Source organism: Chiroxiphia lanceolata, chromosome 3, assembly GCF_009829145.1.
Source record: "Chiroxiphia lanceolata isolate bChiLan1 chromosome 3, bChiLan1.pri, whole genome shotgun sequence".
Taxonomy (NCBI): Eukaryota; Metazoa; Chordata; class Aves; order Passeriformes; family Pipridae; genus Chiroxiphia; species Chiroxiphia lanceolata.
In genome coordinates this window covers 8,899,540-8,914,514 of record NC_045639.1, presented here as the reverse complement: position 1 = coordinate 8,914,514, position 14,975 = coordinate 8,899,540, and the positions used below count along the sequence as shown (strand labels likewise).

The following is a 14,975-nucleotide window of genomic DNA, read 5'->3' as shown; positions in this document are numbered from 1 at the left end:
GCGCCTGCGCGCTGGGAGCGGGGCCGCCCGCAGGCCGGGCAGCGGCGGCGCCATGGCGGGGCCGGCGGGGGCGGCGTGAGCGGGTGCGTGAGGGCGTGAGGGAGTGAGGGAGGCAGTGAGGGAGGGAGCGAGGGCGGCGGGATGTGTGTGAGCGGGGGGCGCTCCGCGGGCACCGCGGGCCCGGGCGCCCCGGGGGCCGCGCCCTCCCGATCCTCGGCGGCGCAGGCGGGAAGACTTTCCCTTGCAGAAAATCTCGGCGTCCCCTGACAAAGGCAGGGAAAGGACAATCCCAGTTCTCTTCAGGCAGACGGCGGTAGGGTGGTAGTGCTTCCAGACTGTTGCGCCTCCAGGCCTCCCCCTCATCCTTCCAGTCTCCCCTTTCCTGCGGTGGGGCTTGTGTCTCCTCAAAGACACAAAACCCCTGCGGCATTCCTCCTCCCTGTGACATTTAGCTTTCGTGTTGCTGCAGTTGAGGCCTTTCTGGCACCAGAAGGTTTCGAGTGATCATCCCCTAGACGTGCAGCGATTGCCACCTGCATGTCTCTGCCTGCTGGTAGAAGCCAGAAAGATTTTTTTTTTTTTTTTTCAATGCCATCTTCCTGATTTCTGTGTCATGACAGCCTACAGTTCCCTTTCCCTCACACTGATCTGTTCTTCATGTGTATTTGTGCCTGTGGTTTAGCTTTTCTCCATTTTTATGAAATTTTGTCTTACCCACTTTTGGCAATATGCTTGTAATCACCTTGATTTTAAATTCCTCCCCTTCACACCTTCTGTACACCTCCTGAATTCATATCACCAGCAGATTACACGTGTGTCAAAACCTCGTTTAACTCAACTTCCTTGTTTGGTTTGTTCTCTCTTCATTACTCCTTAACAAAAAAGGAAAAATAATATGTAATTTTGCTCCCCATAAATCATCACTGACTGTTTTTTAATCATCTGGATGGTGTCATGTGAGTGCTTGTAGATTTTTTGCATTGTGCTTTGCTGTGGTTTCTTTTTTGGTATTGGACATGGGAGAGAGGAACACTCAACTCCCTCGTGCCTTATAAAAAATTGTCCTTGTCCAGTCTTCTGGGACCTGTTTCACCATCCAGGAACTAACAAAGATAAGTGCCAGTGGAGCTGTGGGATCTTCGTCCTCAGATTTCTTCAAGATGAGTTGGATAACATGGAGGAGCCCTATAGCTGCCCATGCTGTGAGCAGGAGATTGGATGAGAGACCTCTTGAGGTCCCTTCCCACCTCAGTTACTGTATTTAGTTTCTCTGAACTCTCCTTTCTCTGCCTCTAAGGCCTCTGTAGCAATGGGGGAAAGGAAGATTTATGCTGCTCCATGCCTCAAAGTTAGCTGTAGATCTCAATGACATGCTGAAGGAGGATGTGTTCCTTTAGAACAATTGGGAGTGTTCAGTGTTGTAGGCATCATACTCTTAGATCCGTTAATCGGGTTTAGAAAATAAAACAGACTTTTTCTCTTCTGTTGGATGTAGGAGTGATGTGGGAACCACCTGTTCTCTGTGATAAAGGGAAGACACAAAACATCTGATAGATGGAAGCCATGAAGATGTCAAAGCGGTTCTTTGCTTTTGGGATTTTGGCATGCATAGCTATTTATGTTGCATACATAAAATGGCGCTTGGATTCCAAACCGCTCATGGGAGCAACAGAAGGAATTGCTGAAAGCAGGGGAGATAAACTGAACCATCAGGCAGTGACCACAGATCTCTCAGTCTTTTATGGAATTATGTTTGATGCAGGAAGCACAGGAACTCGCATCCATATATTTAAATTTACACAGCAGCCAAGAGGTATGTACTTACTGCTCATTGCATGAGAGATTAAGTCTTCCATAACGTTATGGAGCAGATTATTGATGACTCTTTTCTAGAGATTACTTGAACAAACATGCTTCAGCTCTTTCTAGAGAGTCATCTATATTATGATGCAGGGCATATATGCTTGGGTGAAATTACGAAACATTCAACAAGAAGAAAATGCTGTAATGTCAGAATGTGAACTAAATAGCACCTGTACTTTTAGAGTGGTGGCTTGAAGAAGGGCAATTTTTCATCACACTGGTGGAAGAGAAGATTATAAATTCAAACTGCCTTATTTTCCCAAATTTTCACCATGAGGTTGTTGGCTGTCTCCAGTTCCTGCTAGTGAGCTGCTTCTGTCTGCAGTGTCTGGTTTAGTGCATCCTTGTCTTGAGTGTTGGATTTAAACTGTGAAATAAAACAAAAATTGCAAATTGTTCGATTAACATTGCTATGTATTACATCTGGACAGAAACTACTCAGAAGTGAGACAGAAGTGTACAAAAAAATCTCCAGTTTTCCTCTGGAGTACTAAGCTTCATTTGTTTACATGTCGTCAGCTCCTATTTGTAAAAGCCCTAAAGATCAAAAAACTTGTGTGAGTGCTGTTAGTAAGTGACCTGAAGGTTTTCAGGGTTAGCAGTGTGGTGGTGTATGGTGTGATTGACCTCTGGGGAGCAAGGTAGGTTTGCATAATGGGCTGTTGAAAGGCTTAGCCAACAAAGGTGTTAAACAACAGTCCACTGATTTCCTTCTTTTAGTGTATTCTCAAGTCTTCGCTGCTTCCTTGTCTGCTTTTCTTTAAACATAATTTCAGAATATATTGCAGCAAACTTTATAGAGTGTAGTTGGCTACAGGAGGACGATGACAATGTGTCAGGCACGTGTTGTCTTGATTTCAGGTGCATGTAGGGCTACAAGTTTGCAATATGTTTAAGTCTGGCTCCCTCTGCTGTCATTGAAAAAAAATGTAAAAGCTTCCACTCGGGTTTGCTGGAACCAAGTTTAGTCAGAACAGAGCATGCTGAAATTTGGAGCCTTTGTTACAGGTGCAGTTTGAAAAGCTGCACATGGTGGGCGTAAGGCCTCAAAGAAAACTTGAACCCATTGTCTGATATGCGTAAAGAATATAGTGGACACCAGCACCTGAAAACCAGTCATGACTTTAAAAATGGTTTCCTCAGGATCTAATTCCATAGCAAGGGCTGTATTTAGAGGTCAGGTGGCTGTTGATAGTTCATTAGACAGAGGCTTCAACTGACTTCCATTAGCACATAGTAATGTAATTTGTTAAATGATTTTCTTTTTGTGTATGCGAAATTATTTGTACCATTACTTATTTTGGAATACTGCTTTTGAACAGAAACTCCCAAATTAACCCATGAGACGTTTAAAGCACTGAAACCAGGTCTATCTGCATATGCTGATGATGTCGAAAAGGTAATTTAAGTGATTTCTCTTCTGTCTCCCTTACCTTCAAGCTCGCAGGAATTTAGGCACTCCCTAAGCCAGACTTACACCCAGCTTGTAGCGTTTTACTGGCTCCAAAAGCCTTTGTTTTCCAGGAATTGGTCATACTGCCTTTTGAGCCCTCTGTAGCCAAAACATTCAGTGATAGAGAGTTCTATGTCACTGTTTGAAAAAGGGACTCTTTCAGGTTTGACCTGTAGCTTGATAATATCTGTTATATCCACTAAGACTTAACGCTGTAGGAGACAGTGAGTCCTACACCTTCTCCTGGCCCCTTGTGCTTTTAATTTGTGTCTGTTTCACATTTACAGTGAATTGAGTCTCTGATCACCCTTTTACCCTTTCAAAAGAGTTTTTAAGGTGCCTTTTCTTGTTCTTTTTTTGCTCACAGAGTGCCCAGGGCATAGAAGAGCTCCTGGAGGTGGCAAAGAAGGAAGTTCCTATGGAGCTGTGGAAGTTTACTCCTCTGGTCCTGAAAGCCACAGCTGGCCTACGGTTGCTCCCAGGAGAGAAAGCTCAAAAGTTGCTGGATAAGGTACTATTTCTTGTTTTTCCGTTTGCTTGCCAGAAATTTTATAGCAAACTCTGATCGGTTCTGTGTAATGTGCGTATTTTTTTGTGTACATGAATCAATTCCCATTGTTTAACCCCGAAAACAGTGCAGAGCCACCTGATCTCAAATGCACTTGGGGGAGAAGTTGTGTGAGTTGCAAGCACAGAGGAATGATGGCAGCTCCAAGTAAACCAGGAGATGACAGATAACGTAACAAATGCAGTGACATCCTGCTAGCAGTAACTACAGGCCTGTTCTTACTGGTCATGTTTAGCGGCGGGTTTGACAGGGATGGTGCTATTTTGAGAAAAGCTCTCTACTGTTTGATTGGCCACATTGTCAACCTGCTGCTGCAAGGTCGCTCCTTTATATTGATTGAAAACAATGTAAATTGTATTTTTAGGCATGTAAAATACATTTAATATTTTAAAATATTACAAAAATAAACAAAACGTGTTCTAGACCTTTGAACTGCAGGAAAAGTTTATTAACTGTGCACTGAGTGTACTCTTTTTCTAAGCAATAATTGGAAGGAAGAAATGGGGGTGGTTGAAATCAAAGTCTCTGCTGCCTGCAGCCTGGCCAATACTTTTCCACACTGAATTTCAGCTGAAACTTTAGAGGACCCTGCAAAGCTAGAGCTCTGCTGCCTCATGTAGGATAGGGTATAGAGGATCATTATCAGCCAATATGCTCTTGTTGGAAATGCAGTTCCCTGAGACATTCCTGAAAGCTAGGCTGTCCATCTCCTGCCTTTTACATGTATGTATAGTAGTACCCTGTGGGTCACCAGTTGCAGCAAAGTAAACTGGAGTCCCTTTCCTACCCATTGTATTCCTTGCTAATGGCACTTTTGAACAGCCTTCATCCTTGAAAACCCACACATCCATTTCCTGTCTCTGCACCAAACTGCAGAGCCCGCATGTAAAGATGATGCTTGTTGGCCTCTTGAACTTCAAACAAAGTCATGAGCAGCAGTCAGGAGGATTTAGCCCAAGAAGAGGAGCAGTAGTGTAAAACTGGAATTTTAAAAAACTTGGTTTCCAGCTGAAAAAATATTTCTCTGAATGTAGCTTTTATTTGAACTACAGGTGAAGGAGATTTTTCAGGCCTCTCCCTTCTTTGTGAGGGACGACTGCGTGTCGATAATGAATGGAACCGATGAAGGTAGGTTGTCTTGTGGAGACTCCTTCTGCAGTCGTGGAGGTTCCTGCTGCACTGTGACAAGTCCTCTACTCACTGTAATGGGAACCCACAAGCAGGGGGTTTGACAGAGTTTTTATGCTACCACAGGCAGCGCCTGCCAGAGATCTTGTGCTACGTTTTCCAATTTGAAGTCCTGAACTCTGTCCTGATCTTGAAAGCTCTGAGTGTTTGGCAGTTCCTGTAGGATCACCAGGAAGCCACTGTGCAGTCAGCACTTCTAGAAAAGTTTCTGTATATCTGCTTGTTGAGATGGTCTTCAACAACTAGGTTTGCACACTGTGCTCTTGACAGTGCTTATCAGAGCTTTCTGGAAGTATTTGGTCATAATGTTAATTATAACTGATCTAATGAGTGGAACTGTGAGTTCGGTCTGATAAAAGTACATAGAGAAGAAAACATGCTGAAGTAAGTTGATGTTCATCAAAAAATGCTGAGGACAGAACATCTAAATTCTAAGTAAGTGAGTGTTGAAATGTGTTTTAATTCTGCTTAGAAATCAAACTTTAAAATAGGTGAAGCTGTTTATGAGTTTCTTTTTTTTGCTACTTAATGGAATAAAGACATTGTAATTCTTCTTTTTGTTTTGTTTTAAAATCATTAATAACTGTGACAGCCTTGGTTCAGCCAAGGGTTGAAATGGACCATGCTCCCTAGAATGCTTTGAGTTTTAATCACATGAATAAATATTTGAATTTGTTAACATAAGGCCCACTAATTCACCTAATTTATGGAGAACGGTTTATAAAACAAAAAGAGGACAGAAACAGCATAGCTCACAAAATTGCTTAGAGGAAAACAGGAAAAATTAGAACACTGAAAGATAAAAATTCTTAGTATTCAAAAGGAAAGTTGAGTGCCTGATATCAAACAAAATTCTACAAGTGAATGTTTTCCTAGAAGACAAACAATGTGAGTCTCAGTCATCTTGTTGTCTTTTAACTAAGGACTGAAGCCTTTGTAATTTATTGCCTAATTTTTGGCCTGTGAAATACAGAGTTCTACAGGCATTTCATACATGGGGCTTCTCTCCCAAATATCACATAAGCTCTGATAGAGAAGGTAATTCTCTTTGTTCAAGGCATCTTACCTTGGTTTTGGACAGCCATTGACAGTTCTGGAAATGTAATTTACTTGTTACTGCTGTGAGTTAAAATGAAATGGTACGATTTAACAGTGCCTCTTCTGAATCTTTTCCTCATTAGGTATTTCAGCCTGGATCACAATAAACTTTTTAACAGGTATGTGTACATGAGCATGTGCATAAAGATACGATGGATGCTGTGAAAGTCATGCTGTTCTCTGCCCCTGCATGGGATTTGCTCATTCATTGGGATGGAATGGGAGAAAGAAGAATCTGAGAATAAGTCAGCAGTTATTTTTGGCCTGGCCTATTTAAGTCATCAGGATTTTGGCCTTTTACTTGACAGAGTGAGGAGTTTAATCTTTTTCCGTAGATGTTTAATGTAACTTTTCTCTCAATTCCCTGTAGGGTACCAGAGCATTTTATTCCTTTCTGAGTCTGCTGTGACTCTGGCTACATTTTTAATGTGAACGTTCTAGATGTGCTTGGCAGCTGCACAGAGTAAAAGAAAATGCTATGCTACTTCCTTACAGATTTATAACGTAGAAGTGCCACAAGTGTTTACACTGCTGGGTGAGAAAAGGATAGCTGAAGAGTAGAGAAAAAACTAAGCTAAAGACTTCTCTGACAATATGTAATGCAGTCTGCCATCCAAGTGCTCTGTTCAGCACACACAGTGTGTGGAGCAGTGTGCTCTGAAGCCTTTTATGCCCCCAGGAAATATCAGAAAGATTAGCGATCTTCAAACATCAGCTATCATGAGGCATACTGAGGTGCTTGGCACAAACTGTCCTTGTCAAGAAGGTGCATTTGAGGGATCTAACTGAGAAGAACTAGAATTAAATGAGAGGAGAGGTCTTGGCTGGCAGCAGGAAGAATTCCAAGAGAGCTGAGTCTATTAGGCCAGCTCTTTTCAGTATGTCATCCCTTTGGCCATAGGAAACTGCAAAATGCTGCTAAGGGATCAGGGAGAGGTGGCCAAGAAAACCACATTCCTCTGTGTTACAAAGTGGTTACCAGAGTAGAGTTTGTAAAACAGTCCTTGCGTCCACTGAAAAATGTTTAGGAATGCAGTAACCAAAGCTGCTGTAATTAGGACACGAACAGCCACCAGAGAAATAAGAGAAACTCTTGTCACTTTAAGATTTTCAGGTCTGATAAAGCCAGAATCAGTGCCCAGTAGGTAACAGTATAATTTAGTGCTGTCTGTAAGCTGACAGATGGAATTAGATTATTCCCTTTCTTTACCACTGTACTTCTAGTTTTGTTCCTACCCGGTTTCTCACAATGCCCACCTTGGATTTCTCTGTTCTGTCACACATTTCAGGTAGGCTAGATGATCCCCAGAAGAGAAGTGTAGGGATGCTGGATTTGGGTGGTGGATCAACACAGATCACCTTCCTTCCACGTGCTGAGGTAATGTGAACATGCACACTGTTGGGAAATGCTGGTGCAGAAATCAGTAACTGCTCAGATTTCTTTCCCTTGGAAACAGAGCAAGAGTTTGTTAGTGTGACATGAAGCCACACTTGTGACAGAAAAACCCAGATCACTTGGTCACATCTGCCTTGTTATAGTCAGTCACAGAGGCATTCACAACTCTTTGTCCATCCTCATAGTCCCGCTCTGGATTGGTGGTGCATGTGGCGAGTCTGCCAGGGCTGCTTTATCTTGAAAATACCATGTTCACCTGAGTGTCTTAATCCTTGACTCTCAGTTTGTGCAGCTTATAATGAAGAACTCAAAATGCAGTGCTGTTAATGAATTCAAGTCCAACATCTGGCCTACAGTGGGTTTTAGGAACACAGTAAGATGCCGCCTTGATCCTGGTTTTCGATTTTCCTGAGTTCACTCAGTTGCAAATGAATGCTTTCTAAGGAGCAACTGCTGTTATGCAGTAAAAAATATACTCTGATGTCATTTGAGCTTCCTAGTGTGACATTTCTGTAGATGTTCTGTGAGCTGGAAGCCCTGTGAATGTAGAGTTGTAAGGACATGGCCTGAGCAGAGATAGTGTTCCTAGTAAAGCTGCACAAAAGCAGAGGGATGGGATGCTGTGTCCAGCCTGGGATAATCAAGACATGCATTGCTACAGCAGAATGACAAGGGATGTGAAGGGTCTGGGATGTGGAAATTCTGGACATAGAGATTGTGTTAAGATATGAGCAGCATGAACAGCATTGTGGCCTGAGCTTTGCTCCCCACAAACGTGCAAGTGCCAGTGCATTTGGGGAACATGTTGCAAAGTGTGTTAGATAATTATCCTTTCATTTTTTCAGACTACAGACTGGTCCTCACTCTGTTCCTTGGCAAGCACAGCGATGTGCTTTTCCTCTGGCTTGTGCAAGTTCACAGATTAATTCCACTCAAGTAGGAAGTTAATGTATACCTGGCTTTTGTATTAGTTTGCTCACAGTTTTCTGTAGTAGGGATCATGTGAAGAGGCAGTTGATGTAACCTCTTGACAAAAGCAGTTAAGAGCTGGAATAAGGATTCCTTTTAATGAAAGTAATTCTTTTATACAGCATTTTGGTGTGGATACAAATAGAAATATAACCAGTGTAGACCCTGTCATGTGAAGACACTACTAGATCCAGGTTTTGTGGTTGTCTTGTATATCAGCGGTCAATTTGAAATACTTGCGAATTCATAATTTCTCTCTAAATCCTGCTAGGATTGTTTCACGTTTTTCCTAACTTTTGGAAGATTATTTTGTTGATGTTTGCTGCTGGCTGGCAGAAACCTGTCAGTGATGTCTTTTTCTCCCTTCAGGAAACTCTCCAGACATCACCAGCTGGCCACACAACTTCATTTCAGATGTTTAATCACACCTACAAGCTGTATTCCTACAGGTTAGTTGTGGGAAGGAGAGCACACTGTAAAAATCAAAGCTTTCTGTGAAGCCAATGAGATGTAGGTGTTTTTCTGAACTGGAGTCCTTGCCAATGAGTACTGGGAAGAAGTGGAGACACTTGAGCCACATGACTGTGGTAGATTAACCTTGGCTGCCCACCATGTGCCCACCATGTGCCCACCAAGCCACTTTATCACTCCCATTCCATTAATAGGACAGAGGGAAGAAAATATGACAAAAAACTCATGGGTCAAGATAAGTACAGGGAGGTCACTTACCAATTGCTGTTATGGGCAAAAGAGACTTGACTTAGAGAATTTAATTTAATTTATTGCCAATTAAACAGTAAGATAATGAGAAATAAGAATAAAATCAAAAACACCTTCCCTCCACCTCTCCCTCCTTCCCAGGCTCAGCATCACTCCCAACTCTTACCTTTTCACCACTGAGCAGCAGTTCTTTTATACAGCATTTTGGTGTGGATACAAATAGAAATGGAGAATGGAGAATGAGGGTTGGAGTCAATTCATAGTGCTTTGTCTCTGTCATTCCTTCCTCGCTGTTGTCTTCCCTTGCTCCCAGTATTTTGGGCAGAGACAAGCAGCTTCTTCCCACCTGTGTTTGCTGTGGGGTATGTTTGGGCTCAAAAGGAGTCAGTTCTGTAGGCTAGTGGCTGGACTGCCTTTGGAATACCATTGCCAGTTCTTCAAGAGCCAGATTACAGCTGTCAGCTATTGCCTGAGCTTTTCAGAGAGCGATTATCATTCTGGGTGAGAGTAATCTGAGAGCAGGTTGTCACACTGTTCCTCTTATGTGCATGAGCTCACTTGAGCCACTTGGCTATGACTGTGTAGAGGAGACTGGCATGTCCCAGCCAGGTTGTCAGTGGAGTATCAGAGGAATGATGTTTGTTGTTCACAGAGGCTTTTATCCCTTTGCAGTTACCTGGGACTTGGGCTGATGTCAGCAAGGCTTGCCATTTTGGGCGGAGTTGAGGGAAAACCCTGTAAGTTATGGGCAGTCCTCAAGTCTTGTCTCTGAGCACAGGGTGGTGGTAGGGGGAGGAGTTGTATGACCCCTTCCCACTGGGCTCAAGGTTCCCGAATGGCATGTGGACTCCTGTCACTATGGCTGGGTGCATTTGAGACAAATGCAGGAGGTGACATTGCTAGATCCCAGGAGACTTGGATTCTTGCCAGCCCTGGGTGGGAGGCGGGCATGGGACATTTGAGCCCTGTCTGGACCGTGGAGGTGCCTTGCTGGGGGTGAGGGTTCTGAATTTAACTCTTCATGTTTTTTTTTAATGTGGCTTTGTTTTACTTCTGCAGCAGAAGGGGAGGAGTTGATTAGCCCTTGTTTGCCACCTGGCTTCAAATCTGAATGGCAACATGCTGAGATAGTGTACAAAATTAAAGGACAGAAGGCAGGTATAGTGATTTATCACTCTTTCTATCTAGGGCAGCTGCTATTAGCAGAGGAAATCAAACTCTCAGCCTCTTGCAAAGATACCAGATTCTGTTTACTCTTCTGTCTGGCTCCTCTTGCCATGCTGTTAAAGAGATCATGCAGCTCTTTCCTGTTGTGCCATGAGGTCTCTGTCCAGTCAGTAAAGCTGCTAGTAGTAATGCAGATGGACTTGAACAATCCTCAAACAGGTCTTTTCAAAATTCTTCTGTCTCAAATGATGTTGTCCATCTCTGATCTATCACATACTTAGTCCCAACCTGAGGATGGTAGGTGTTTGCCTCTGGAAGAAGAAGCAGCTCTCTGTGAAGATCTTATGGAGTGCTATTTTGCAAAAAGGAGCCTGTTTCTTGGCAGATATTAAGTAAATTGTATGTGTATATAACTCTGTATATATATATATATATATATATATATATAAAATATGCTGGGGGGGTTGTTTTTTGCCTTCTTTTAGGTGAGCCTCTTTATGAGTCTTGTTCTAATAAAGTGGCAAAGATGCTCTACAAAAAAGTGCATAAAGCTGAGGAAGTGAAGGACTTGGATTTTTACACTTTCTCCTACTACTATGACCGTGCAGCAGAGGCTGGTCTCATAGGTATGTCTGCTCCTGGTTTTGTTTCATTTTAAATGACAAGTTATTAAATAAATGGTAACACTTGCAGACATCATGATGCTTTGCTAAGCTGTCATGGAATATAGTCTGTTGTTACACTGCTGTGCAGCATTGAAGCATTGATCTTGACTGGATATTAATTTCTATAGAGAAGGGACTGAGGCTGTGAAATAGGATCTGCAACGTTTGGTAATAGTCTTTAAACAAACTGTTTCTGTTTCAGAAGAGGTTTTATTGTCTGATTACAATCCAAAATAGAAAAACCTTCATAATGGTAAACAAATTCCTCAGTCAGTAAAGCAGTAAAAATTATTTGGGCTGTGTGTTTTGCTCCATAGACCTTTTTAGATGGAATGAAGATTTTCAGATACTTCCACTTGTATTCAAAATGTGTCACATCTCTTTTTCATGGTATGCTGGTGTACAGAAGGCTGTCATGTTCAGTGGTAGAAAGGAGATTATGACATCTCAAGTTAGTTTGGACAAACCTACCCCCCCTCCTTGGCCAGTTTCTTTTTACAAATAATTTCAGATTTAATGTGTTGCAGAGCACCAGTGCTCTGTCAGATCTGGTCACAGGTGTTAACTGTGTTCAGGCACCACTGGCAGAGCAGCAAAGACATGGGGATCAGGTGAGAGAGTCTGTAAACTGTTTCTATATGAAACGAGGCTTAAGGTTCTTCATAAACAAAGACTTTTCAGTCTATAGTCAGAACCTTTTAAAGGTTCTTTTACCTTTAAAACCAGTCTGAATTTTGACATTGGTTTCAGTGGCTCAAGATTTGATTTTGAAACAACTTTCATGACTTGAATCTACAGTTGCCTTTATACGAAGACTGTAAAAGACTGGGTTTTTTTTTTCCTTTAGATAAAGAAAAAGGAGGAAGCTTAACTGTCAGTGACTTCGAAATTGCAGCTAAATATGGTGAGTAAAATATAATCAAACACTTACTAGTTATTGTGTGTAAATTCATTCCCAGGTGGCAAATGTGTGACATGCTAAGAAGCCTGATGTTTTTAAGGAAGTATTAAGTACCTCTACATAGCATCTCACCAACACTTCCGCTTTTTTCTGAAAATCTCAACTATTTTTATATTAACTTTTGCTTTTGCAGCTGACATAAGACACATAATACATATATTTCAAAACTCTTTCAAGAATTACTAGTAAATAATTACTTGACAATTAACAAGTGTTCTGAAATCATACTTTCAAGATAATTGTGGCTTTTATCCTGTTAGCATAACATGTTCTAATCTGGTTTAATTTTTCTTTTTGTTCATTTGCTTGATTGTTAATCAGAAAAGAGGGAAAACCGGTTCACAGCTTTTCACTTCATGAGCTGTGGAGAGAACTCCCTACACAGATTTACTAATGTAAACATTCTTTTCTTAATACCACAAACTCAGGCTTTGATCAAACTGTCATAGGGTTTTTTGGTAAACTTTATGTATGACTGAACAATTGCTGTTCTGATTTTTGGACTACCATTTGTGTAATTCCTCCTGAGAAAGGTTTTATTTTGATTTTGTCGTTTCTTTTATTTTGTTTTGGGTTTTTTTAATTTGGTTTTGTCAACATTTGTTGAGTGCTGGTGCTCAAGAAAGATAACTCAGCTGAAGTTGGTTATATATTTGAAGCCTTGAATTAGAAGTTGGAGGCTCTTTTCCTGGAGAGATACAAGAAATTCTGTCTCACTCTTAGGGGAGAGACAGAATGTCTGGATCTTCCTTCCAAAGCTTATGTGCTTCTCCTAATGTGTGTGTGTCATTTCAACCCCATTGTGACAGGTTCCATCACTGCACAGCTCAACTGACGAGGTGCTTTACGGATTCGAGATTTTTCAGAGCTGGGCTGTTGCTACACCTGAGCCCACAGTGTGCATTCAGACACCGTTTTTTTTCTCCTTAGTTTGTAAGACCATGGAAATCAGCCCTGGAAGCAGCCCTTTTCTCTGCATGGACCTCACGTACATCACCTTCCTCCTGCAAGAGCTGGGCTTCCCAAAGAGCCAAGCCTTTAAGGTGATGCACAAAATGGATTCCTGGGGAAAGTGGGCAGGAGGGTGCCAAGGCAGGAGTCATCATGCTGGTAGTTCAGTTGATTTGCCTTCCTGCTACAACACATGCTGTGTGATTGTGGATGAAGCGGCACTCTCCCCACGATGGTATCACCATCTGGTTGTCATAACCTTCAGCACTGTGTTCACCTTGCATGCTTCAGATTTTCCAAAAGAATTGTGTTTTAACTTTTTTGCCTTTTTTTTTTCCAGCTTGCCCGGAAAATTAACAATGTTGAAACAAGCTGGGCATTGGGAGCCACTTTCCATTACATCGACTCGCTCAATAGACTGCAGTACTGAAGCTCCTAGAAGGTGACTTTTGGGAATCTCCATTTTTTGGAAGCCCAACATGGAGAACCTGTTGAAGGACATGCTTTTGGCTTCTGGAGTCTTTTGGAAGGTCACCATGAAACAGGTTCCTTTCCTCCCACCACCTGCCAAGTCCTCTCCATCACTAGCTCTTTTTTACAGTGCAGAGTGCGGTGTGTAAAAAATAAGCCTTGATTTGACAGCATCTGGCATCAGCTTGATATAAACTTGATCATTATGGAAGGGAAACCAGGACTCTGCAGGACATCTATGATCTCTATGAGAAAAACACACCTTTTTGGAATATGCCTGTACTATGAGCTTGCAGTATGCTAAAGTTGCTGTAGGAAACAGTCACTCCACAAAGAACTCTTTAATGTCCTGATTTCAGGGTGTTTTTTCATGTTTGTCAGCAGTTTTCAGTGATGATTTTTATGTTACTACTCGTGTTTGAAGGTGAACTTGAGTGTGTGCAAAATGGTGCATTTACACAGATGCTGACAGGCAGCGGCTTTGAAATGCAACGTGGACGTTGCAGCTCTGTTTTCCACTTGCTGAAGGAGGAAAGCTCAGGAGCACTCTAGAAACTGGATATGGACTTGGAGGCATGAGCCTGTATGCCCTGTAGCGTTAAAGCCTAATGTTGATTCCCTGCCTTTGGGAGGTGGATCGTGGGAGAGACAACATCAGATTTGCTGGATCTAGACAAGCAAGGCCTGGGAACTGGGTACAGGGATAACGATGGATTTGACAGTTCTAGAGTCAGTCGGAGTAACATTGATGAACAAGACACAGTCACAAAAATAAACCCTGAGCATGGCTTGTTGGATGTTGCAGACCTTTGTGCCTTGGTAAGGTTGATGCAGGGCCTGGGGTGAATGCATTTGTGTGGTGCCGCTTCTTCTGTGAAGCTGCCGCTTCTTCTGTGATAAAAGAATGTATTGTGGTTGCACTGAACCATGGCAGGGTAGCTGCAGTGCAGCACTCCCAGTGCGCGGGCAGGGGCAGCAGGAGCTGGAGGGACATGCTGCGCTGTTTGTAACCTAACTGTGGAATTGTGATGTATTTGTATGGATGTATAGAGAAGACTCGAGTCTTTTGGTGGTGCAAAAGAGCTCAGCTTCCCCGAGAGCCAGCAGTGCCCGCCCTGACTCCTGGGCTCACGGCAGCAATACGTGGTGGCATGGAGGCACGCTGCGCGCACGGCTGCGGGCTCTGCAGCTGAGCATACCGGGGACCCTTGAACCCCGCCGTTCTGACAATAAACTCCCAATTTAAAATGAAAACGTGTTGTTGGTGGTGGAGTGGCTTTTAGCGCCAGAGGCCGCACAGCGGGTGGGTTGAGAAATTAATGCCCTGATGCCACCCCTGACCCCTCGGGCCATTACAGTCCTGCCGCCACCCCTGTCCCTCCATGCCATCCCTGTCCCCACGCACCATCCCAGCCCCCTACGCCACCCCAGTCCCAACTCGCCATCCCCGTCCCATCAGCCCTCCCCCGGGTCGCAGCCCGCCCCGGCAGCGGCCCCGCCTCGTC

General features: G+C 43.1%; 1 protein-coding gene across 3 annotated transcripts; it reads left to right on the top strand.

Annotated features, from left to right (window-relative positions):
* Nucleotides 1-8: 8 nt before the first annotated feature.
* Nucleotides 9-14,724, top strand: ENTPD6 (ectonucleoside triphosphate diphosphohydrolase 6). Of its 3 annotated transcripts, none has more exons than XM_032682513.1 (14): nt 9-83; nt 1,496-1,813; nt 3,186-3,262; nt 3,684-3,827; nt 4,937-5,012; nt 6,254-6,289; nt 7,460-7,548; nt 8,905-8,984; nt 9,928-9,992; nt 10,315-10,413; nt 10,908-11,048; nt 11,935-11,991; nt 12,979-13,091; nt 13,340-14,724. In XM_032682513.1, the coding sequence occupies exons 2-14, from the start codon at nt 1,555-1,557 to the stop codon at nt 13,427-13,429; spliced, it is 1,326 nt and encodes a 441-aa protein (XP_032538404.1). In that variant the 5' UTR covers nt 9-83; nt 1,496-1,554; the 3' UTR covers nt 13,430-14,724. The 3 variants fall into 3 exon arrangements, with proteins under 3 accessions (XP_032538404.1, XP_032538405.1, XP_032538403.1); XM_032682512.1 differs by lacking the exon at nt 9-83 and adding an exon at nt 947-1,235; XM_032682514.1 differs by lacking the exons at nt 12,979-13,091; nt 13,340-14,724 and adding an exon at nt 12,858-12,972 and having other exon boundaries at nt 26-83.
* Nucleotides 14,725-14,975: the final 251 nt, after the last annotated feature.

Coding starts and splice junctions, on each gene's coding strand:
- ENTPD6 (XM_032682513.1), top strand. CDS start 1,555: ATGGAAGCCATGAAGATGTCAAAGCGGTTCTTTGCTTTTGGGATTTTG. Junction 6,290..7,459: donor CACAATAAACTTTTTAACAG/GTATGTGTACAT, acceptor CACACATTTCAG/GTAGGCTAGATGATCCCCAG. Junction 7,549..8,904: donor CCTTCCTTCCACGTGCTGAG/GTAATGTGAACA, acceptor TTCTCCCTTCAG/GAAACTCTCCAGACATCACC.